General features: G+C 32.8%; 2 protein-coding genes across 4 annotated transcripts; one reads left to right on the forward strand and one right to left on the reverse strand.

Annotated features, from left to right (window-relative positions):
- Positions 1-301: 301 nt before the first annotated feature.
- LOC146927225 (protein ACTIVITY OF BC1 COMPLEX KINASE 3, chloroplastic-like) lies at positions 302-7,289 on the reverse strand. Of its 3 annotated transcripts, none has more exons than XR_015005611.1 (10): positions 7,211-7,289; positions 6,750-7,118; positions 5,883-6,110; positions 4,466-4,801; positions 3,288-3,843; positions 2,798-2,984; positions 2,083-2,449; positions 1,151-1,294; positions 558-614; positions 302-492 (listed from the first exon to the last, which is right to left on the reverse strand). XR_015005611.1 is itself a non-coding variant. In XM_085700571.1 (7 exons), the coding sequence occupies exons 1-7, from the start codon at positions 7,095-7,097 to the stop codon at positions 1,175-1,177; spliced, it is 2,142 nt and encodes a 713-aa protein (XP_085556697.1). In that variant the 5' UTR covers positions 7,098-7,289; the 3' UTR covers positions 999-1,174. The 3 variants fall into 3 exon arrangements, 1 of the variants encoding a protein (XP_085556697.1); XR_015005610.1 differs by having other exon boundaries at positions 1,093-1,294; XM_085700571.1 differs by lacking the exons at positions 302-492; positions 558-614 and having other exon boundaries at positions 999-1,294; positions 6,750-7,289.
- A 13,300-nt stretch (positions 7,290-20,589) lies between these two features.
- Positions 20,590-23,938, forward strand: LOC146927226 (scarecrow-like protein 6). Its single transcript, XM_085700572.1, has 2 exons — positions 20,590-20,744; positions 21,187-23,938. Exon 2 carries the CDS (start codon positions 21,187-21,189, stop codon positions 23,065-23,067), a length of 1,881 nt encoding a protein of 626 aa, XP_085556698.1. The 5' UTR covers positions 20,590-20,744; the 3' UTR covers positions 23,068-23,938.
- The last annotated feature ends 3,254 nt before the right edge of the window (positions 23,939-27,192 follow it).

The raw sequence follows: 27,192 nt of genomic DNA on the forward strand, positions 1-27,192 counted from the left end.
ACCTAGTAGGATGGTATTTGATCCTTCACTTCATTTAAATACTTCAAAATAATAAATGAAAGGTAAGAATTTGCTTAATTTACGGATATTCTATTTTTAATTGACAAAATAGAGTTTGGATTGTGATCATAATCAATCATGAAATGCTTATAAGCCCAAATGGCCAAATGCAAGTTGACAAAAATTGAACAAGCCACCACCTGCATATTTTCTCCTTCTAATTCTAGTTATTATAATGGAAACAAAAGAAGGAACTATAACAATAGCTCTATAATTTTTATAGACAAGAAACAGAAACATGTGTATGTAAGGGAAATGAATGATTGACCAATTGTTATTGATACATTGCAATGTAATCTCATGATGCTTATTGTGATGATACCGCATCAATAATGACGACGATATCAGATATTTACAGTTTTTTGGACTAAAATGGAGCATCCAAAACAAAAATTAAAATACAACAATTTTTCAAGAATTTATATCTTACTTCTTTTTTATGGAGCATCCAAAACAAAAATTAAAATACAACAATTTTTCAAGAATTTATATCTTACTTCTTTTTTCATCTTATGTTAAGAAATAACTCTCCTATCTTCTCTGTCCACAATAACCTGACAGAAAAAACAAAACATAAGCAGACGCAATATAGAACAGCATTGTGAGACACATGAATTAGAACGACTAAATATCTAAATTAGTCCTTGAAATTGAAGGAATGTATCAATCCAGTCCCTCGTATTGGTGATATTCCAAAATGATCCTTGAAATTGCAAAATTTTAATCAAGTTTGTCCCTCTGTAGGTATTTGTAGGGACTAAAATGTCATTAAGTTGGTAATATCGAGGATGAATTTGAAACTAAATGAATAATGTGGATGCATTTGATAACAGATTCAGACAGAGGGACGAACTTGATTGACATTTTTTAATTTTAGAGATCATTTTCGAATATTGATAATGTGGAGGACTAGGTTGATACAACCCTAGAATTTCAAGTATAAACTAAGATATTTACTCGAATAAGAATGACCTATAACGACGCCATTGCAAAATATGACAAAGAAACTAGTAATAAGAAGTCTCGATAAACCTTGAGTATCGCAAAAGTAATTCAAACTTCTAGGAAATAATATATGCTATATGCATGCCTTTAGCCTTTGCTGTGACACAATCTATGTAGATGTTGTTTTTGGTGCTCCAAGTAATTGCATAAGAAAGCGTGCTGCAAGTCGTTGAGTGATTCCACCGACAACACGCCCCCCAAGTTTACGGGCCTCAGGTTGCTGAAGCACCTGTGTATAATACGATTCTTTGTAAGTATAAACATATTTCAATTAACATACTAACACTTGCCATTCAAAAAAAATATATTTCAATAAAATCAATGCTGAAAGAGTTTCAATCCAAGTCAACTATATGTTCTAAACAAATTACTTCATTAACATAAAGTTATAACTCTTTCTAGTATTATACTAAAACTATACATTTTACTGTTTCAAGGTCATCCTTACTGATCCGGACAAGGGGGGCCTAAGCCACACACGTGGGCTAACAGGCCATCCTCTAACTCCTTAGCCTCGACCGCAGGGATACTGTTCCAATACATCAAAAAATTACACATTGTCTGGGAAACGAGTCTAAGGATAGTTTATAAAACTCACTATTTTCAACCCACCGAAGCGCCTTTTAACTAAGGACACAATTGTGAGGACTTAAACAAGACCTGAAGCAGACAATCCTCAAAAAAGCAGTGCAGCAAACTTGAGGTCAAAACACAACATTGGCGAAGGTTTAAATGTTAATTGAGGGATATAGTAATAAATTGCTATATTTTGGTGGCTTGATATTCACAAATCTCCATCAAAAGAACATAGAATTAACAATAATGATGTGTTTTAGAGTTACTGTTTATGTTTATTGCTTCATTATGTCCAACATGTAAAATAATTTTTGAGTTAAACATTTAAGTGGTAAAAAAAAATCTATGTAGCACCAAAACTTCAGATTGAAGGTAAAGACACAAGACAGAACGGTTTTCTGAAATACAACGATGTTGCGAAATGCAAATACTTTTTCTTACCTGTAGTATCGGTAGCAAAAGAGATGGATCAAAATCATTAGATGATTGCAGAAGTCTCCATATCCTAATCACTTGATCTCTGAGCTCTATGATGCTTTGCCTTTCAGTTTCTGACATCATAAGTGGATCCTTTGCATTGCCATTGAAGACAAGGTTCCTCAAAAAGTAAGGAACATACCAGTATGTTTCGGAAATTGTGCCGAGAGTAAAAGCTTCAGATACACGAATAGCTTCTTTGATAACTAGATTCCTCAGAACTTCACCATCAGGACTCAACAATACCTTCAGGACAGGTTGTAAGGCCTCTTTAGCAGAGAAATCTCTATCTTTTCTCCCCTGAACTAGAAGGTTTTCAAGCCTATTCCATCTGCATCGAAAAAAAATCAATGAATATTCAAGTGCACTTATTATTCCCTCCATTCCTTTTTATTTGTTGTTTTAAGGTTATTTACACCGGAGTTATTGGTCTTTTTCCTATAATATCCTTAACAATTTATTATTTCATTCGACTTATTTCTCACTCTGCAATAAGTAGTTAAGAGTATTATTGATGAAACAAATAGTTAATGTTGCAATGAACTTTAAAAATGACAAATAAGTAGGAACACAGATTTTCTACAAAAACAACGGATAAAATGGAAAGGAGGGAGTATAAATTATTCTACGTCAACAAGTTCAAACAATGATGGATTTAAAAAGGTAGCAGATGACAGACCTGAACTTTCCATCCTTGAAAAGCAACTCAATCAGAGCATCTCTTAGATATGGATTTGGATCCGTTAGAAGCCTTTTAGCAAAATAGGGATATGATGCAGCAAGCACTTTAAAATTTGGATCAGCATATAGTGCTAAACCTTCTAGAACAGTGAGAGACCTTAATATTAACGCATAGTATGCTGGAACTGCAAACAGACGGAAATAATAAAACAAAACAACAAAAAAATAAGAATCTGCAAGAAAGTTAGGACTTATGATTAAGCAGTAAATATAGACACATCTACATCCTATGTCGCACCGACACTTTGATTGAAGGTGTGTTCCACACAGACACAACACTAACATTTGTGATTATATATAACCTGTGTGTCAATGTCAGCATCATGTCCGTGTCTATATCTGTGTTAGTGCTTCATAGGCTACATCGCTCCTCTAACAAAAAGAAAATTGGTAAAAGAGAAGTCATCAAAAAGTGTAACTTATCTCACCATTAAATGGATATTCATACAAAACATTTCCGAGACCATCCACAATCGTCTTGAAGTTAAGCTCGCTAACAGTATAATTAAGTGCACCGTCAAAAAAGTTTCGAAGTGCAGGAACAATTGGAGATACATCAATATCCCTAGATAAGAAATCAAGAGCATAATAGTCTTGAGCCATAGCTTCGTAGTCTCGGTTAACTAAGTGAACTACGTGACCAATTATTGCAAATCTCGCTTCTTCTGGAGTCTCACTCATCATCCCGAAATCAAGAAAAGCAAGTTTTCCCTCTGGTGTTGCCAAAAGATTACCAGGATGAGGATCTGCATGGAAATATCCGTACTCGAGCAGTTGTCTGAGACTGCACTGTATTCCGCTGTTTACTAGATCCAAGACATTAAGCCCTTGCCTCTCAATTGCTTCTTGATCATTTAGTTTTACTCCTTCGACCCAATCGATCGTTAGTACCTTCGCACTTGTATAGTCCCAAAAAACATCAGGAACTAAGATATCTTCCTTGTCAGCATACAATTTTTTGAATTTCCTTGCATTTTGTCCCTCCTGCAAGAACCTGTCAAAATTAACATTCAATCCCCAAAAGAAAAATCTAATATAATTTTAAAATATGTAGTTTTATTCATTAAAATACAAGGCACACATCACGGTACAAAAGATTTGAATTACTCATGAATAAAAATACACTCATTATATGCTTGGCTATTGTCTAAACTTGAGCAAAGCTGCAAAGGGTTTGTGTCGTTCCATCCTCAAGTACGCCACACCGCATTCCGAGGTATTGTCCGCTTTAGGTGTAGTCGTTCACGGTTTTGTCCATTATAAAGACGCCTCGTTGGGTTGAGGAGCGTAGGTGTTGTACCAGAACAGGGTTCAATATTTATTTTACATTTTTGTTAGAATATAAAATAATATATCAAAATATCTTGATATTATGCTAGAATATCTTGGTGTATATCCTAATATCAGTTTTCACTCTTAGCATATCTTAGATGATCTCTTCGGAATAATTTTCATATTTGTTACTTATAATTTGTTTCCTGATTTCCCTATTTATTAAGGATTGAGTCTATGTATCCCTATAAATAGTGATCAGTATTGAGCCTTTTGTATCAAACTACTATCAAGTCATTATCAAATACAGATTTCGGTGTTTGCCAGAACTAACCTGCACATAATTAAGCTCTTGAAAGACTCTACATGCGAACTCATCAATAAGTGCAACAACATCAGTTGTGATTCGATCCACATATTTATTTATTAGAAACCCTAAACCTCTAATGAGGTAGAAGTCCAATCCTATAGCTTCTTCAATGCCAGGGCGTTGGACCTTGACCGCAACAACTTTGCCCGACCGCTTCAACCGAGCTTTATAAACCTGACCTAAACTAGCAGCAGCTATCGGCGATGGAGATATTGTGGAGAAAATAGAGTCGAGAGATAAACCTAATTCCCTCTCAATGCATTCAAAGGCGTCCTCGTCAGGAAATGTTGGCAAACCATCCTGGTAAAGGTAAAGCACACAAATGATCATGGCAGCTTAATTATCAAGAACACTACATCAGTGACAAAAATTTCAATGGTAAAGTTGAAGCACACAAATGATGAAAACAAACATAATAAAGGCCATAATTGACAACACTACATCAAAGAAAAGAAACACTTCAATCCATGTTTTTAAATTACTCTGTGCAACTACAACTATGACCGCAATACAGGAGATGAGGTCTCCGCAACGGCATCACAGCCGCAATTTAGACCATATCAGCTGCATTTTTCTGCATTTTGCCGCAATATAAAGGTCACAGCATAACCGTAACCGCAATTTAAAACCATGCTTCAAATTTGTGAATGTTTGGATTCAAGGTGAGCTTGGCTGAACCACGGTGTGACACCATAATTTTTGCAAAAGTTACACTTTGGTGCTTCAAGAAAATCATAGTGCCACTGTAATTTGGTCAAACTCTCCTTGAGGCAAGAAAATCACATGCACGAAATAGTCAACAGGTCTGTAATCTTAATCCTATAAAAGTAATCAGAATTGACCGCATTAAATCGATATAAATTTTCAAAGCATAGCATCAAGTATGAACTCTGTTCAAGTTCAACATGAAACCAAACACCCAAAATGAAATAGTCAAATAGTCAAGAGTTCATTAATCTTAAGCTGCATATCTAAACACAGTAACTGAACGAACAAAAGTTCTACTCAAAGCTAAGTGTGTGTTTGGTTCTATAGTAACAAAAATTGATTTTGAATGAAATAATTCTGACTAGAGTGAGTTGAATGTAAAGTGATTTATGTTTGGATATGTTCAAGTAAAAGTAGGTTGAATAGTAAATTCGAGGAAAAAACTCCAAATTCTAAGTTCAAGTTAGAACCAATTCAGGGACAAAATCAGTTCTACTTAAGAACATCCAAACATGTCAGAATCAATTATATGCATCTGAAATCAAATTTGCTTCCTCCAAAAGTGGAACCAAACATCAATCAATCTCTAGATCATGCTATACGTTACATCAGAATCTAAAAAGAACACTACACAATCAAATGAAAAGAAAACCAAAAGGTAAGAATTCAATACTTGAAGTTCAGAAAGCTCCTCAAGATACTCAGATGGACAAATATCAGGCCTAGTAGACAGCCCTTGACCCAATTTGACAAAAGTTGGTCCAAGCTTAGTGAATATATTCCTAAGCTCAATAGCACGAATCCTTTTATTCTGATCAGCAACTCCATTTCTCTGCTCCCACAAAAGCTTCAACCCAAATGAACCCAAATTAAACACAATCTGAAATGCCCTTCCCGCAACCTACACAACAAAACCAAAAACGGATCAACACAATTCTCAAAAACAAATCAAACCCACAAAAGATAATCACAAAAAAGGGTCAAATTAATTCACAAAAAAAGAAAAACAAACCCACAAAAGATATTCACAAAAACAGTCAAAACCTTTGTAGCACAGACACTTATGATCAAAGACGTGATTGAAGACGTGTAGCACGTCCATCCATGCTAGTGTCCAACACATGTGATTATATTCAATTACAGTGTTGGTGTGTGAACATCGTATCTGGTGTCTATGTCATGTCTATGTCAGTGCTTCATAGTTCAAAACAATTCACAAAAAACAAAGCAAATCCGCAAAAGATATTAGCAAAAACAGTCAAAGCCTCTGTAGCACAGACACTTATGATCAACAACGTGTAGCAAGACCTATCCGTGTCAGTGTCCAACACATGTGATTATATTCAATTACTGTGTCAGTGTGTGAACATCGTATCTAGTGTCTATGTCAGTGCTTCATAGTTCAAAACAATTCACAAAAAACAAAGCAAACCCACAAAATATATTCACAAAAAAGGGTCAAATCAATTCACAAAAACAAACCAAACCCACAAAAAATAATCACAAAAAGATTAAAACTTTAGAAGAAATATCACAAAACCTTGAAGGGTTTAGAACCATATCTTGAAGCAACAAGTTGAGGACTATAAACAGAAGCATTAACAGCACGAGCCAAAGCTTTTGCCTCAGCATGAATATCATCAGCACGGTCCATTGGAAGAGCAAGAGCCTTAAGGGAACCATCTTTAGGTGATGTTGATAAAGAAACTGAACTCTGTGGTGATGGTTTTGCTTCAACCAAAGCAGCACGAAACTGTGAATTCAATAAGGTTAATTTTCTTGATTTGAAAGAGAGTGATGAGGTGAGATTTGAAATGGGAATTGAGCCATGAATCCATGGAGAAATGGGTTGTTGAGTTATGGTGGAAGAAGGTAACATAGTTACCATTGTAGCATGAATAGTTGGTTCCTTCAAAGAAGAAAAAAAATCATAAAATTGAGATAATTGGAAATTTTCAATAGAAAAAAAAAATTAATGAAATAAAAAAAAATTTAGACAACCTTGTTTATTCAGAGTTTTTGTGACACAAAGGAAAATCAAAAGGACTTAGGTTCATGTCTGAAACTGAAAGTGTTGAATGAAATATCTTGTGACAAGTGCACAACTACTTCTAGACTTCTAGTTCGGTTTGGGGATGGTTTTGTAACTTTTGTTTTGTTATTTTTCATCTTCGTGTGAATCGGATATCATTTATGTAACTTTATAGATTATCATTCAAATTGGATAAGATCGCAAGAGATTTTACTTTGCGTGTTTTTAGAACTGGATTCGATCTCAAAACTTTTGATTCAAGTTATATCGAGTTGTATTTGAAACAATACTCCTATTTTCGGTTTGTTTAAATATCTCATTTTTCCAAAGACAATTTCCATGGTAACCCTTTTGAAATTAAGGATAAACCAATGCGATTAAAATTTTGGGTTGTACCTTTAGTATGCATATAACATAATCATATATAACAAAATAAGCAATAATTCTAAAATAATAATATTGGTAATAAGTTCAAAAAGAACGAGTTTATGAATATGTGATGAGTTGGGGGTTGCGTCTAGAAAATAGAATCTTTTGTGTGCAGGTTCTACTTTGTTAAGTATAAAAGTTAGAAAGTACTTGATCAACATGCTTGAACTTCTTCTCGTGGAAGTAGAAGATTGCGATTCAATGGGATTGATTTACGCTTACTTTTTCTAGTTGCGTACACAATACCTTAGCTCTTGACAAAATCTACATTCAACTATTGTGTTGTCGTTTGTATCAAACTAATTGGTGTCATTAATACAACATCAACCCGTTCACGCAAGATTTGATCATTGTAGATTCCAATCTTAGCTTGGATGTTAATTAATATCTTTTTTTTAAGAAGACAAACTAGCCCACCTAAATTGACACTAAAAAATTGAACCACATACTTTGAGAGAAGCATACTCTAAAGTTCAAGATAACACTACCATACCAACCAAAATGAGTTCATCCAACATCGTTTTGAAAATAAATCCAATTATCGATTATAAACATTTCAATTTTAAGTGACACCTAAAACCTCACACACATTTCAATTTTGAAAAAGTTCAAACAACAATTTACTTGTCTCCTAAACATAAAATCTTTGTCCGTTCTCATTTTGAATTTGATATTTGTTAGCACGTTGAGGCTCCTCGTATGACATATCTCGAAAGCATTGTAAACCATTTCCTACATCAAATTAAAATGTTCACCATACCCCATATAAAAAATAATAATCATAGAAAGATACCAAAATACATCTCACATTTGGAGAAAATTATTAGACTCTTACTCACTTATCTCCCCCCAATTGTGTAAAATTGTCTATGACTTTTATGCTAGTATTTTTCGTTCCCCGTGATATTTTAGGCAAGATCCGCCACAGTTTGCATCATTATCACTACATTCATATAATTTCAATAAAGTCAATATTCGTTGGGGACATTTAAATATAATGGTTTTAACACTATTAATTTGATTTTATCAATCTTATTTTTTCCTGCGTAATTTTGTGTTTTGGCAAATGAAATGCTAGGGGTATGAAAATGAAAGTGTTGGGGCCGTGAAAAGGAAATTATGCTAAGTTGTAAAAAGAAAGAGCGAAGGGTTGCTGGGCTGATAAATGTTTGGGACTTCATAGTGGTTTTTGATATACGCACCCCTATAAAACAATACTTGCTAGATACATCCCTCTCAACAAACAACAAAAAAAATTGGGGCCCCTATAGGCATTGGCCCTAAACCGGCGCACCCTGGGACTATGCCTTGGGCAGTCAATTGATTAGTTAGCATCATCAATCTTTTGAAAATTGCTTTTTTGACATAAGAAACTTCACATTGTCACAAGTAAATTATGTTAGGGCCCCTGGCGGTAGTTAATTACCGTTGAGAAAACCGCCGGCAGTTAACAGTCGCTGGTCCCAGTGGTAGTTAACTACTGCTGCATTCTGTATCTTAAGAACGCAGAAAACTTCCAGTTTCTGGTTACAAGTTCAAAACAACACAAACTCAACTTCACCCTAACTTCACCCCAACTTCAATTGCACGGATTTGAGCCAAATTTCTTCAAGTAATTAACAAGTAAGTTATTTTCTTCCTATTTACATGCAATGTAGGTTGTTTAGGGTGTTAGTTTTCATAATTTTAGCAAAACTTTAGTGTTTAGGTTAGGTTTTTGAAATTGCAAATTATGTTAGAATTTGATGTTATAATGTAGGGTTTTTGCTGGCATTGTTGTTTAGAGTAGGTTTAGGTACAATGTAGTTGAATTTGATGTTGAATTAACACTAATTGTGCTAGTATTTTGAAATGCACTTAAGGTGTTTGATGAAATGCCTAAGTGAGAAAATCTTGCTTTTTTGTGTAATTTTTTTGCAAATATGTTCAATTTTATAATGTATATATGTTATAATGATTATAAGCTTGGATTTTTACATTCTTTGCCAAGTTTGAAGAATGACATAATGTGGTATGTTACATAAATGCCTAAGTTGTTGAATGATTCTAAGCGTGGATTTGTATGAATGCCTAAGTTTAATTTGTTTTGTACAGATATGGCTAGGGATGAGGATGAACAGCAACGGCTTATTAGAGAGGATAGGATGCGCAAAGGTAAACCGGCGAGTATAGCTAGCGCTCGGAAGGAGAAGGTGGATCAAAACCCGTATGTCCATAAGACTCGGAAGCGCAAGGACCCGAGGATAGTTGGAGAGGGCTCACAGGCACATATGAATTACTCCTCCCAGGTGGTTGATCCGACACCAGCGCATGATTATGCCAGGTATGCGGATGAGGGTTTTGCTGGATATGATTGGATGGAGGAGGAGAGGATGTTTTTTCAGCCGTAGGACGAGGCTGAGGATGAGGAGGTGGCAGATGATGAGGGGGTGCCAGAGGATGTTATGGCGGATTATCTTGAGGCAGGGAATGTTGTTCCTGAGGGTGAGCCTGAGCCTCAGACTCAGCGACGACGTCGTCGTGTTCCATTGATATCGCCATATCCTGAGGGTGGCGGATTATGCTTTAAATTGATTATTTAAAAGAACGTAGCGTAAATGTTTTACTTATTTAAAAGAATGTAGCGTAAATGTTTTAATTGTTTAATATTATGTAGCGTAAGTGTTTTAATTATATTTATTATTATGTAGCGTAAGTGTTTTAATTATATTTAAAATAATGTAGCGTAAGTGTTTTACTTCTATTTAACAGAATTTAGCGTAAGTGTTTTAATTATTTATAGTGACAATGTCTTAATTAATTTGAATTTCAGATGTGGTATGATGAAGCGGAGTACAAGTGTATAAATGCAGGGAAAAAGTTGAAAGAGCTTGGTAAGCCGGAGGAGGGTATGAGGTGGTTTTGGGAGCCTGTGGAGGGGTCTGGCCTACATCATTTGATATATACGGGTATTCGACTGTGACCCATGCCATGATACGTGCTCTCTGTGAGAGGTGGCACACGGAGACCAGTAATTTTCATCTACCTGTGGGGGAGATGACGATCACTTTGGACGATGTGCATAATCTCCTACACATTCCTATTCACGGCCGCATGCTGGACCACGACGAGACAATGCGTCGGGACCGTGCGATTGATTTGATGACTAGGTTATTGGGCATGTCAGATGCTGATGCTAGGGATGAGGTTAGGAATGAATCTGCTGGTCATATTAGTTATCCCTCACTGAAGTAGGTTTATGAAGACCACCTGACAGAGGCTAGACGGCTGGAGGAACCTCAGACCAGGGAGGAGCTGCAGGAGGAGGGTGTGGTGTGTGAGGAGTTTCCTTCTATATTTCGTCGGTTGTGCGTTGTTCACTAACAAAACGAACAGACACATCGACCTGATATATCTTGATTGTATGGCTGACTTGCAGGCGATTGGGAAGTGGTCATGGGGAGGGATGACCTTAGCTTACCTGTACGATTATCTGGATGATTTTGTTATTCTGAATAACAGAACGATGGCTGGAAGTACGACTCTTCTTATGGTAATAATTAAATATTTTTTTTTTGGTAAGATAGACGAAATGGCAAAGCCATTATAAACTCACACACACAAGTGGAGGTACCGGGGTTCGAACCCCGGTCATGGCATCCGGCCTAACAATTTCGGCATTTTTGCCAGTTGAGCTAGGACTTCTGGATAATTAAATATTTACCTTCATTTCTTTATGAATTTATTTTATAATTTTTATTATTATGTTAGATTATTTTTTCCTAAGTTAGACTACATTTATTTAAGATTTAATTTAAATATTTCTGTGAAGCTTTTATAATGTATTTTATTTATGCTTTTGGAGCATTTGCCAGGTCCGCACCCAAGGAGGAAAAACAAGAGCGGGACGCGCGGATAGACCATGTGCTGGGAGATGACTTACTAGCAAAGGGCATAAAGATGTGAACCATTACCGCTTAATGCTTGATCGCTTAGAGGTGGATGATGTCCGATTTTGTACTTATGGTGATCACAGAGAAGTGCGCCCATTTCAGCTTCTGTGCACTTACTCGGGATGACTGATGTGCGGGAGGGAGAAGGTGTACCGTCATTTACCTGAGCGGGTGAAGAGGCAGTTTTTCTTTGTACAGGATGTTCCCAGACATCCGTCAGATGTCGCTTATGTGCCTACGCAGTTGCTGACCACTGTGTTGCTAGACGCTCAGGCGTGGTTCTGCACTGATTGGGGAAATGGGTGTGAGAAACCATGGCATCATGAGCCTGGCTACATGGCTTGGTATGCCAAAGTATCTCACCCTCGTATTCTCCTACCTGATGAAGGATCTCCTCCCAGGCCGGCGAACGTGGAGCAGATGATAGAGGAGGAGCATGCCAGGGAGATGTCTGACACACTAACGATCATCCGGGATGTGGTGCATATAGCTGATGATATTGTGGCCAGGCAAGCCGAGATGACTAAAGAGGAGATTGTCCAGGAGGTGATGCGGATAGCCGGTACTGGTCGCCCTGCCCTTACGTATCAGATTGTCAGGCGGCGCAGGGGGCAGAGGCAGAGTAGGCAGCAGGGTTGATTATGATTAGGCTTTTTTTATGTACTTTTTGACGATGATCATGGTGATGTATAATTATGACATGTTCCGTACATTTTTGTATTTCTATGACATTTTCCGACATACCTTTTATATTATTTCTTGTGTTCTAATTTTATCCTGTTAAATATTATTATTTCGTACGTTTTATATTCATTAATTTCCAATTAGAGGCAAAAACATGCCAAAGTTCCTGGAAAAACCAGTGCAAAATGCACTGGTTCTGTTTACTGGTGTGAATGACAGTTATCTGCCGTTGGTGCCAGCGGTTGTTAACAGCCGCTGGTGCCAGCGAATATTAACAGCCGCCGCTTAGCCCAAAATGGTAGTTAACTACCGCTGGAGGCATTTACATAATTTTCTTGTGTCATTGTGAAGTTCTCTATGTCAGAAAAGCAATTTTCCCAATCTTTTGATGAACTATGCAATAGACTCTTGCTCAATCATCTAGAGCATCTCATATTGACGACACAAGGCTTGAAGCTTCACTTTATTGAGCTTTTCATCACCACCATACACTTTCTTAAGTGTATCCCATGCTCCATTTGATGTTTCTTCTTCAATTATCTTCTCAAATATACTTTAGTCTACACACTTATCGATCAAAAACAATCTCTCAACATTTTTCTTCTTCGGGTCACGACGCACAATCTTTTGCACTTATGTTGCATTATCTACTAATGGACGAACACCATCATTTACAATTTCAATAACATCTTAAAATACGAATATCAATCGTATTCATTTGCGCACACCATCAATTATAATTGTCGTCTTTGAACACAACCAGATTAGCAAGGAATTGATTCCATATTTATTTTGAATTTGGCATTGACCTTGATCAGATTAATGAATGCATCGAACCGGGCTATGTTATCCCAAATTGTTGGAACAATTGCAGTTCTAGTTGAAGAAAAGATCAAAGAAAGGGAAAGAAAGATTGAGAGATTGATTGTAATGAAGTACTAAATAATGAGGAAAACTAGACAAATTTATTAACAACGAAGGGAATACTCCCTCCGGTCCTTATTATAAGAAACAATTAATTTTTTTGGTTCATTGTGCAAGTGATGTATCTAGTCTATATTTACAATAAGATACATTAATTATTCTATGAACCTAAAAAGTCAACTTTTTCTTATAATAAGGACCGGAGGGAGTATAATGGATTACAACTCAAAGTTCATGATATGATATCTTATATACAATGCAATATTCTAACTAACTACTCATTAGTTGATTATCAACCAAGTAACCAACTTAACTAACTCAACTATGCATACTATCTCCTCTAACTTGTTCAACTAGTCACTAACTAAAACAGTTATCACACAACAGATTGAATAACCAATCAACTCACAATTTACTTGTGTCACAAGTAATCGTTCTAAGACATGAATTATCTCACGACGAAATAGATTATGACAATTTAACTTAATCGGAAATGCGTTAACTTATGGCCGACTATAGTAAAAGAAAAATAATAACTTATGGCACATGTTATGACTTTGCGTATACAATATTTTAAACCACCTCCCAAGTCATTATTGAAATCTTTGATCAGCACAACTTGAGCCTAAAGATATAAACATATACATTATTAGTACATTATTGATTAATAAAGCAATAAACACCCACTTTTAGGTATGCATATGCATTCTATAATCTCTACTGTTTTTCAATAAAAAAATCACTTAAATTTTATTTTATCAACCGATGTGTCGTCTATTATATATTATGTGTGAGTAACATCCCTTGTATGTCCTCTCAAAACAAACAAAAAAATCACCCCTTGTATGTCAAAGACAAGTGTGGCACTTATCTATATGAATATATATTGTAATATAAAACATGCTAACAAAATAAGGAAACCCCATAAAAAATTACTCCCTCCGTCCCATATTACTTGACCTATTTAGAATATTTACACTATTCATGTACCATGCTTTGACTCTATTTTTCTACTAGTATATAAAAACAAGGGTTAATAGGCTTTTACCCCCCTGTAATATAGGTGACTTTTGGTTTTGCCCCCTAGGAAATTTTTTTTTTAGATTCCGTCCTCGTAAAATGAAGATTCTTTGGTTTTGCCCCCTGACCCCAATGAGTCAGCAGAATCTCCTATGTGGCACGCTGCGTCAGCAGATTCTGCTGACGTGGCGCGCTGACTGTATAATTATTTTTATTTTTTATTTTTTTATTGGGGTACACGTGGCATTTTTTATTTTTTTTAAAAAAAAATATTTAAAAAATTGAAAAATTAATAAAAAAATTTAAAAAAAATATAAAAAAATTGAAAAATTAATAAAAAAATTAAAAAATTCTGGAAAAATGAAAAATTAATAAAAAATAGAAAAAAAATTAAAAAATTCTGGAAAAATGAAAAATTAATAAAAAAATTGAAAAAAATATTAAAAAATTCTGGAAAATTGAAAAATTAATAAAAAAATTGAAAAAAATATTAAAAAAATCTGGAAAATTGAAAAATTAATAAAAAATTTAAAAAATTAAAAATTCTTGAAAATCGAAAAATTAATAAAAAATCTGGAAAAAATGAAAAATTAATAAAAAAACTGTAAAAAATATTAAAAAATGAAAAATAATGAAAAAATTCTGGAAAATAAAAAATTTCTGGAAAAAATTCTTGAAAATATTTAAAAAAATTCGAAATTTTCAAAAAAAATTAAAAAGATTAATCATTTTTAAAAAAATGAAATTTTTGAATTTTTCATTCGTATTTTTCGAAATTTTGTTTTCAACAATGTCTACTACATTCGTTGATTCATGTGTTCTATTATCGCCCATTATTTCCCCTTTTCTCGACCATTTAAAAATTACAACTAATTAGTATTTCCTGGAATTTTGCCGGTTGTTCTTCTATCGGGTGCAATATCGAACTCTATTAATCTAGCTTTCTCATTCACTAATGTTATGACATGTTGGTTCATTTTATTTCAATTGCATGTCTTCAAATTTAAACTGGACCTAATACAACCATACAAAACTAAATTTTAAAGTCATGAATGCATATATACTAATCAAAATTTCGAAAAATACGAATGAAAATTTCAAAAATTTCATTTTTTTAAAAATGATTAATCTTTTTAATTTTTTTTGAAAATTTCGAATTTTTTTAAATATTTTCCAGAAATTTTTTATTTTCCAAAATTTTTTCATTATTTTTCATTTTATTAGATTATTTTATTTTTTTAATCATTTTTTATTATTATTAATTTTTCCAGAATTTTTAAATTTTTTCAGATACTTTTTTATTTTGATTAATTTTTCCAGATTTCTTTAATTTCTTTAAAAAAAAAATCCAGAATTTTTTAATATTTTTTACAGTTTTTTTATTAATTTTTCATTTTTCCAGATTTTTTATTAATTTTTCGATTTTCAAGAATTTTTAAATTTTTTTATTAATTTTTCAATTTTCCAGAATTTTTTAATATTTTTTTCAATTTTTTTATTAATTTTTCATTTTTCCAGAATTTTTTAATATTTTTTTCAATTTTTTTATTAATTTTTCAATTTTCCAGAATTTTTTAATATTTTTTTCAATTTTTTTATTAATTTTTCATTTTTCCAGAATTTTTTAATTTTTTTTTCAATTTTTTATTAATTTTTCATTTTTCCAGAATTTTTAAATTTTTTTATTAATTTTTCAATTTTTTTATTAGTTTTTCAATTTTTTAAATATTTTTTTTAAAAAAAAATAAAAAATGCCACGTGTACCCCAATAAAAAAATAAAAAATAAAAATAATTATACAGTCAGCGCGCCACGTCAGCAGAATCTGCTGACGCAGCGTGCCACATAGGAGATTCTGCTGACTCATTGGGGTCAGGGGGCAAAACCAAAGAATCTTCATTTTACGAGGACGGAATCTAAAAAAAAAATTTCCTAGGGGGCAAAACCAAAAGTCACCTATATTACAGGGGGGTAAAAGTCTATTAACCCTAAAAACAAAATATAGCATATAAGATATTGTTAGATTCGTCTCGATTAATATTTTCAAAATATCAAATTTTCGTAATTTTTTCTACTAGATTATTAAAGAAATTTAAGTTTAAAATTGTGCATTGACATACGTGACAGAGTCAACTATGTCAAGTAATATGGGACGGAGGGAGTACAAGACAAGCAATAATGTCAAAGACACAATCATTAGACAAATGATAAATTAACTTAAATTATTAAAATCTTGATGTTTTTAAATTTGAAAAGTAGTCTTATGTTGACGCCAATGACATAATAATTGATTGACATTTTATTTCCAATAACATAATAGAATCATTTTAAATGAAATTTTACTGAAAAAATTAGACCGTATTTTAAATGCCTATATAATTAATTGATTGACAAAATGTGTTATTTTCCCTAAAAAAAAAAAAAAAAAGCGGTTAGACCGGTAAGTATATAGTGTTGATTTTTTTGTGTTATTTTCCCTAAAAAAAAAAAAATACGGTTAGACCGGTAAATATATAGTGTTAATTTTTTTTTTGACAAAAACAAAAGATATTCATTCATTCATACTGATAGAATACATCAGAGCCAATAACATGATCAATATCGCTAAAAACGTAAGGGGTGAATCTGCGAACAAACTCACAACACCCAAGTTAATAGCATTCAACGGCAAAATGTCTACAAATAATATGATAAAATCTAAATCACCAGAATACTCATGCTTCTGGATCTGCAACGTTGACGCCCAAATCATTGATTGACTTTGTGATTGTCTGAAGCTGATCTTTCAATACGAAGCAAACGAACACCACACAACAGAAGATGTGAAATCAAACAACGCCGCATAAGACGACGAACAACACAACGTCGCACTAAGACGACGAAATCACGAAAAAACACAAAAGAAAAACTTGATGTATGTGGAGATCACTTATTTAGATTGAAAGAAATGGGAAAAGAGATGCAGAGGGGTGATTCTAGGTCAAAAATTGACCTAAAATCACCCCTCCTCGATGTGTGAAAGAGGAAGAAAACTTAGAGAGAAGGCAGAGTTTCTCTCACTAAAAATATTAGGGCCGACTGTTTTTGTATGTGGAGGTCACATATAGTGTTGATTTTTTTTTTTGTTGACAAAAGTATATATAGTGTTGATGTTCCTCTACTGTCAAAAAAAAAAAAAAAGTGTTGATGTTCCTCTAAAAAAAATATAGTATTTGTTCTGGATCGGTCAAAGACCTGGGCCCAATTGCTTATGCTCAATAACAATTCAAGCTCAAATACTGCATTGAGACAAACGGTCTATATACAATATGAAGCTCAAATTTGTTTACAGAATATTTTCATTGAGCCACTACATTTATACTAATATATAAAGGCATTACTTCTTTTTTTTTCGGTTGGACCTTTTCTTCCATTTTTACCCTTCATTTAAACTATTTTATCATTTTTATTAAATCATTTAAATTATCAATTAATTTTTTTTATGAGGCTAAAAAGAAATATATTACCCAATTAAAACGTCATTCCTAGCACAAGGTGTACCAAGAAGGAACAATAGTCACAAGAGTATGTACAAAAAATGGGAACATAAAACCGAAACAAAACACAGAAAAGGAAATAACATTAGCCGATGCTCAACATAGTGAAATGACTAAGCCACCAGCCATGATAATTGAAAGTGAGAGTAGCATATTTCGCCTTCAACCACAAAAAGGTAATGACTTAATCTTATCAACTATCTGATATGTCGAGCATTCTTTAGCATTGAATAACCTGCTATTTCTTTCTTTCCATATTTCCCACACAGTAAATCAAATGCAAAATAGATTGCCACACCTTAGAACAATTACCACCAACAAAGCTGAACTGATTAAAGGAATCCGTTAGAATACACTTTCAGTTCAGTTCCTATAGTGGCAATTTGGTCGTTAATTTTGGTCGTTAATTTTGCTTCATTCCTTTTGGTGTATTGTCATAGAGGACGTTTTATTGCATTGCATTAGAATACACTTTCAGTTCTATCTCGTGATTTAAAAGTGGTTGTCTTTGTGTCACGGAGCCATTGTAATATTAGTCCATTTTCTAATCCAATCCCACTTTCAGTTTTACCTTCCCATGTGGCTCCAATGTATCTATATTGTATTTGTAGAGAAAGGCATTGATTATCTCAAAGGATGCTCTTTCCAATCATTATTATAAATAAAATTTCATTTATTAGATGCATTGAATAATTATTGTATCCAATTTATAATAAATAATATATACATTAATTATTTAATATATTTAAAAAAGTATAATTTTATTTATAATAGTGATCGAATTGAGTAATTAAGATTTGATCAAATTTTAACATATAGTTTTTATAAAAAAAAATTGCTAGTTATCGGAGACATTGTACAAATAATTGCTGCTACTTTCAAGTGTCAATCAATCAATATAATATATATATATATATATATATATATATATATATATGTGTGTGTGTGTGTGTGTGTGTGTGTGTGTGTGTGTGTGTGTGTGTGTGTGATTTTGATGCGACTGATACAATACATGTCATTCTTCGTTCCAAAACAATAAATAATATATGTCATATATACTCCCTCCGTTTCAAAATGAATGTCGCTTTAGCCAAAAAAAATTGTTTTAAAATGAATGTCACTTTCAGTTTCCAATGCAATAATAACTTTTTCTTTTCAGTTGTACCCTCCAATTAATACTCTGCACATTACTTCCAAAGTATTACTTTTAAAACTAACCAATAGTTAATAAGGATAATTTGGTAAAATAATCATTCTCTTTCTTTTAATCATTATATTTCTTAATATGTGTGTAAACACCTAAAACGACACTTATTTTGAAACGGAGGGAATACTTTTTTTTTAAGGACATGTCATATATACTTGTCATCATTTAAGATTAATAATGACATACATACACATCCTTAAACAAAACTGACCCACACACACATATTTGCACTGTTGCATTTGACTCATTTTATAAATATTCATAATTTTTTTTTTTAGTCTTTCCAAATAAAATCCGCACTTGTTAGTGTCTGTAACATTTTCCTTTGCATTTTTAGCAACCAAAGGTGTTGACGGAAAATTTTATAGGGACTAAAATCGCTCATGAAGTTTTTATAAAGACTAAAAATATGGACGGAATAGTTGACAAGAACTAAAACGTGAGATTTCTTTTTGTAAGAATTAAAAATGAAATTAAAGATATTTATAGAGACTATATACTAATTAACCCATTCTTATATCTTCACTTTTTTGCCTAAAATTCTAAACTAAATATGTGAATACTTTTAATGCTAAATAATTTTTATTAAAGAACAATCAAGTTTGAAAAATCATTTACAAAATGAGTAAGAGTAATGATATTTAGATAATCATTTAGTGACAACTTTTGTGATAATTTTATGTTCTTTATTTTTATTGGCCATAAAATATAGAAAGAGAAAACGAAGAGAACGAGAGAGTAAGAACAAAATGTAAGTAGAGATAGATCTGTTTAAAAGTTGATTATACAAATATCATGTTTCTTACAAAATCAACGACATTTATAACTTTACCCATTTACTATTGTATTAGGACCTAGAATAGGCTCTTTCATGAGTATTGCTTCCTTGAGGTATGAGGTGTCTTAAGAAGAGAGAAAAGAACATACACCCACACTTTAGGGATAATACTTGTGTACCATTGAGCTACCAATGTTATATAACATTGACCAATTAGAGTGTGCCACATATGCATATCTTTTCTCTTTCCTCTTTAGTCTTTCCTTACATTGACTACGTGACACACCCTAATTGGTCAATGTTATATAACATTGGTAGTCCAATGGTATACAAGTGTTATCCTACACTTTAGGCAACAAACAAAGAAAGAAAAAAAATAAAACCATAGATTGAAAGAGAAGGAAATTTCAATGTCAAGGTAAACAATTTAAAATTCAAGCAAAGAAAGGGATGCAAGTAAACGATTTCAAAGTTTTCATTTATATATAAGTAACTTTACACTTCATAATTCATATTGGAGTTGTTATTATTGTTAGGCTTCACATGGGGGAACTAAGATATAGTAAATTACTATGCCTTGTCTCTGACATGTCCAAATCAGTTTCTGTAAACAATTCACATCAAACCTAAGCTTTGTCCTTGTTCTTTCCTGCCACATTGATATCTGAGCATTTTCAGTTTTGTCAATAACATAACCAAAATACTCAATCTTTATTTTTAAGTCCCTTATCATAACCATAATTAGTTTCTATTATTGTTCACCCATTAAAAAATTTAAAAAACAAACCAAAATATCTCAGCACGCAATTATATGACCTACGTATGCACGCATCCATCTTAACAAAAACACAACACAAGAAGCTACAAAGTACAAACAAAGAGTGTTGTGTTTGTTGTTCAAATACAAGCAAAGTGAGTTTCACATTCATGTTCATGTCTTTCTTCTTCATTCACTTCTTCAACTTCAACATGTTACACAACAATACACTTTAAGGTGCTTGCTCAACTTGTACCTGTTTTTTTATTTTATTTTATTTTATGTTTTTTTGTTAATATATGTTTTTAGTTTTGTTTTTCAATAAATATCAAAATCATTACCCTAATACCCCAATAAAAAAAAATCATCTTTTTTTTCATAAGGGTTTTCATTAAGCATCTAAATTTGCTTAATTTCTAAGCTTTGTTAGAAAAAATCAAGATTCAAGACCCATTTGGCTAAAAGAAAAAAAAATCATTTTTTTTTTGTTTTGTTTGAAATTAAATCTGTTTTCTGGGGTAGTGGATTTTGTGGGGAAGAGGGTAAGAAAAGAACAAAGGTGTAAACTTTATGGTCTTTTGAGACTTTTGGGTCATTTGGGTTATTGGTTTTGTGGTCACAATTTTTTGTTCTTTGTTCTTGTTCAAATTGGTAACTTTTTCTTTGTTTTTGTTTTTAGATGAAGGCTTTTCCCTTAACTTTTGAGGAATTTCAAGTGAAGGGAATGTTGGATAATTTCTCTTCAACTTCAAATTCAGTTTCAGATTCATTTTCATTGCTTTTGAATCAACCTCAACAACAAAATTGGTCATTAGATAAAGAAGATTATTGCTATGTGGAGCCCACTTCAGTTCTTGATTCAAGAAGAAGCCCTAGTTCTCCATTTTCATCTTCAACATTGTCATCTTCTCATGGTAGTGGTAGTAATGGTAATGGTTCAAATAGCAATACTTCAATGGTAGTTTTTGAGAACCTTGCTCATCTTTCAAATGATGAGAATAGTGAAGAAAAATGTGGTGGTGGTGGTGGTATGAGAATGGAGGATTGGGAAGGTCAAGATCAGTCACTTTTGAGGTTAATTATGGGAGATGTTGAAGACCCTTATGCTGGATTGAACAAAATCTTGCAAAGTGGTGGTTGTGGTTCTCAAAATGTTGATTTTCATGGTGGTTTTGGTGTTTTGGATCATCAACAACAACAAGGGTTGAACATGGACTCTTCGGTTCAACAAGGGAATTACAATGTTTTTCCATTCATTCCTGAGAATTACAATGCGTTACCGCTTTTGGATTCTGGTCAAGAAGTGTTTGCTAGGAGACATCAGCAGCAGGAAACACAGCTTCCATTGTTTCCTCATCATCATGATCTGCAGCAGCATTACCAACAACAGCAGTCGTCGGTTGTTCCAATTGCGAAGCAGCAAAAGGTGAGTTCTAGTACTACCGGAGATGATGCAAGCATCCAGCTTCAGCAGAGTATATTTGATCAGCTATTCAAAACTGCTGAGCTGATAGAAGCTGGTAATCCGGTTCAAGCGCAAGGGATATTGGCGCGGCTCAATCACCAGCTCTCACCAATTGGTAAGCCTTTTCAAAGGGCTTCTTTCTACATGAAAGAAGCCTTACAGTTAATGCTTCATTCAAACGGTAACAATCTCACGGCTTTTTCGCCGATTAGTTTCATTTTTAAAATTGGAGCTTATAAGTCTTTTTCCGAGATATCACCTGTTCTTCAGTTTGCCAACTTTACTTGTAATCAAGCCCTCATTGAAGCCTTGGAGAGGTTCGATCGAATTCATGTTATTGATTTCGATATTGGGTTTGGAGTACAATGGTCGTCTTTTATGCAAGAGATTGTACTAAGAAGTAACGGTAAGCCTTCACTTAAGATTACTGTTGTTGTATCTCCCTCGTCTTGCAACGAGATTGAGCTCAATTTCACCCAAGACAATTTGAGTCAGTATGCAAAAGACCTCAACATGTCGTTTGAGTTCAACGTTTTGAACATTGAATCGTTGAACTTGCCATCATGTCCTCTACCGGGTCATTTCTTTGATAGTAATGAAGCCATTGGTGTGAACTTTCCTGTTTCCAGTTTCATAAGTAATCCATCATGCTTCCCTGTGGCTCTTCATTTTTTAAAGCAGCTAAGGCCGAAAGTGGTCGTAACTTTGGACAAAAACTGCGACCGAATGGATGTTCCTCTTCCCACCAATGTCGTTCATGTTCTTCAATGTTACTCAGCTTTACTTGAATCACTTGATGCTGTGAACGTGAACCTCGATGTACTCCAAAAGATTGAAAGGCATTACATCCAACCAACCATCAACAAAATCATCCTCGGTCACCACAACCAGCGTGACAAATTACCTCCATGGAGGAACATGTTTCTTCAGTCCGGTTTCTCTCCCTTCACATTCAGCAAATTCACGGAAGCTCAAGCCGAGTGTTTGGTTCAAAGGCCACCTGTGAGAGGATTTCAAGTGGAAAGAAAGCCTTCATCTCTTGTGCTATGTTGGCAGAGGAAAGAACTCATCTCAATTTCAACTTGGAGATGTTGATAAGTGGCTAATTATTAAAGGTTGAAATTTCTTAAGGTGGTAACTTTTATGTTGAAGTTTATGTAATTGTTTGTGTAATTTTTTTAGGCTTATTTATGAGATCCATACCCTAATGTTTGTTAACTAAATGGGTTGGAATCTATGATTTCAAAACTCTATTATTAGTATGATGTCTCTTTGAACATTGGTAGTAGTAATTATGTAAGCCTTTCACTGTTTCTCTGTTATCTTGAACACAATGTTAATTGCTTAGTAAGAAATGAACAGTTTAGGCAAAAAATTAAGAATCCTCTCTTTATGGTTTAGTCCTGTCTTTCTTGATCTAAGGTTGTGTTTGGAAGAGTTCATCTGAGCTTATCTTATGTCAAGTAAACACTCGATCGAGTGTTTGGAAGAGCTTATTGAACATCGTTGTGAGTTAATTAGCTGTAATTTGTGTTTGGAATAGCTTATGATGTAGCTTGTGGTGTGTTGTCCATCAGCAAAATGGATCCTCTGATGTCGGCTGCAGGGTGTTAGATTAAGAGAGAAACCTCTCTTTTTCGCAATCTGCTGCACCAAAAGCCGGCTGTTGAGAATCCAGTCAAGCTTATTGTCGCAAGTTGTTTCGAGCTTATGCAGAATTTACCTGCACTTGCTCTTTGATTGTTGAAATAGTTAAAATACATATGCTCTTGTATGATAACCATTTATTGAGCTGGATTTGGTATGATTTTAGTACGTAGCATGAAAATATTGTGCCAATTAAATTTGTGTATATGCAATTATGATGTATTAATTTTTGTTGGAATCCAATGCAATTATGATGTTAGAAGGCATTGTATTAAATCTTGTTGAAATTTAATAGATTTGTTGCATTCAATTGATTTGATGTGACTGTGTTCTGTTGGAGCAATAATTAGCAGGTAATATAGTTGGATGATTTGAATACATTATTAAATCCGCATCCACATATTGTAGCAGTTGTGTCGAGATTGGACGGTTTAAATTTTAATGCAGATTTTTGTTTAAAAATCTAACTACTGAATATGAAATTGGACCGTCTAATTTCGATCCAACGTCTACTGATACGACCTTAGCAAATCTGAATCATTTCATCACACATGATTTTTTACTGAATCATTTCCTGATACATGATATTTTTATTGAATTTTGGTGTCTGTCTTAATGTAATGTTTATAGAAGGCAAATGAAATAAATAGGAAATGCAAATATGTGATCATTTTTTAGTCAACATTACATTATTACATCTAAAGAAATTTAATGCATAGTACATTTTTTAGAAGTAGGGTTTGACCTAAATATAAAACTAGGTAATGATTGGTCAAGTTTTTTCTAATGTTCTAAATGTTGACATATATGAAAACCAATGTACTATTTTTTATTGGGGTCTTGTCTACATACAATTCCAAATGCAATGTATTCATGTACTTTTTCAAATGTATTGTGCTCCAGAAAGAAACGTTATGTTAAGTTGTCCCCAAAATACAATTAAAGAATCATTTTATCTTAATCATTACTTTGACCTTTTTAAATTTGTTACCCCCTCTTTCTCAAATTATACGTCACTTTGAAAAAAAATTGTCTCAAATTATATGTCGCTTTACAATTTTCTTTTTGAAAGAATGTCGTTTTACAATATTAATAAAACATTAATGTTACTTTTTATATTGTATCTTTAATTATTTATTACCCTCTCTTCTTTCAATTCTTCCATTTATCTTTTTCATATTTTATTAAGGACAATTTTGTAAAACAACTCATAATATCTCTTTTGTACATATAATTAATTACATTTCTTAACACGTATAAAACGTCCAAAACATCATATAAATTGAGACGAATAGAGTATATATGAAGGCATGAATTTAAGAATAAAAAAACATTAGATTTATTATCGTGTACGCAAGAAAATTTGAAGTAATGTCAGATGAGCAATTATGTCAATTTTAAATATGACCAGCTTCCTAATTTGTCTTGTAAATACACTGTTTTTTTTTATCTTACAATATGTTTGTAAGAAAGGGATATTTCATCCAAATTCTTCCAATAAATTGACAAAAAAGATTGAACTGACCTTATATTTTGCACATGTGAAAAAGAAAAAAAAAAAAAAAGTCTTTTTTCCTTCCCTTTTATATATGATAACATATGAGGTAGGTACAATGAAGAAGAAAACTTGGTTGGTGAATGATTGAAGTACTAGTGACGTGAACATTATACTTATACTACATTATATATTTTTAAGACATCAATGGAATTATTACAATGCTCAGTTTATTTTTTATTTTTTTAAAGGACAATGTTCAATTTATTTATCAATTGTGATGAATGATTCTATTAAAAAAAAAAAGACAAATGACATTATCACGCATGCCATTCAAGTTTATATGGGATTTTGGTTATTATCCTTTTGGTTTAGTATGTAAAGGTGTATTCTTTGCGCGCAACTACCTCCTTATACTAATCTCTTAAGTTAGATAACACTACAATAGCCGGTAAAATCCGAGTATAAGATCCTTGATAAAGGTATAAGAAAGATATCTGAGTCATTTCATCTAAATTATTACGTCTTTAGCATGATAATGATAATGTTATCTTAATTGGTTATTAGTTAAAGTTCATTTTCAAATAGATTTTTCATCAACATAGGCTAGTTAAGCATGTTATTGTAGCCTTGCCCGAAAATAACGATGGTGCCTCCCACTATTACCATTTCCTCTACATACAAAACTTAAGTCAATCTTTGTTTGTCAATCCAATAAAATATCATTTTAAAATGAAATTATACATCTCTTGTTCAATTAACATGTTAACACTATTTTTATAGGAGGAGGATTAAAAAAAACAATATTCTTATAGGAGCGCACAAAACAAAAATAGGAGGATTAAAAAAACCCTATTTTTATAGTTTTATAGGAGGATTAAAAAAAACACTATATTTTTATAGGAGCGCACAGAAAAAAAGTAGAACAAAAGGGAAATAAAACGAATTTGAGTCCATGCTAAATAAACAAATGTCAACTGCTCCATCCGATCACTATTATAAACAAAAAAAGAATTTTTTAAGTTTATCAAATAATTGATATATATGATCTATATTATAATATAAATCATATACATCATTATAGACAAGATACATCACTTATTCAATAAACCTAAAATGTGATTTATTTTCCTTCTTATAATAGTGACCAATAGGAGTATACAATTTAAGATAATAAAAATTCATGTTTTTAACTTCCAATCACCATAAAAAATATTTTGAATATTTTATTTAAATTTAATTTATATGCACTGATGGTATAAAATTTATAAAACGTTTTTACACATGCATCCAATCAATTCACTTTATATCGCCACTTTCATAGGATAGTCGCTAAAATATCTCCACAAATATCTATATAGTATGATTAGAATGGATACATGTATAAAAAAGTTTTACACCATGTCATTGCATAACAATTAAAATGGACTAAATATTTTAAACAAACGAGGAAGGGAGATATAATTTAATAATCTCTTAGAGAAATTGAGTATAATTTTCTCTAATATGTATTATATAAGAGGTTATGAAAATGTATATTTTAACATAAAAAGTTCTTACAATGTAATCTAAACATATCTCAGAAAAAGAAAAAGCGAGTGTAATTTACTTTTTTTTTAATATATCAATATTATAATAACTATTTATTACACAAGTAAGTAACTATTTAGTCCCTGCACTTTCATCAGATTTTGACATTGGTCCTTGCACTTTTTTTTTGTTTGGAATTGGTCCCTACACTTTGTAAAAATATTGGTATTGGTCCCTCTGTTAACTTTCTGTTAAAAAAACACAAAACTATTGGTATTGGTCCATGCACTTTGTAAAAATATTGGTATTGGTGCCACGTGACATGAAATGATTGGGCCACGTGGCACTCCGTTAGTTGTGTGTTTTTTTGTAAGTGTGAGAAGAGTTTTTATTGAAGTTGAATGTTGAATATCTTGATTTAACTACTAAAAGGTGATGGAGAGGTAGAGTGGTGATAAGGATGGACTATGGAGGATGGATGATCCTATTTGTTTGTTTGAAATTGAGAATATCCTAAAAAAAAAACTTTTATTTCCAAACTCATTGTA

Source organism: Medicago sativa, chromosome 4, assembly GCF_051527215.1.
Source record: "Medicago sativa cultivar Bolivia chromosome 4, Bolivia_mono, whole genome shotgun sequence".
Taxonomy (NCBI): Eukaryota; Viridiplantae; Streptophyta; class Magnoliopsida; order Fabales; family Fabaceae; genus Medicago; species Medicago sativa.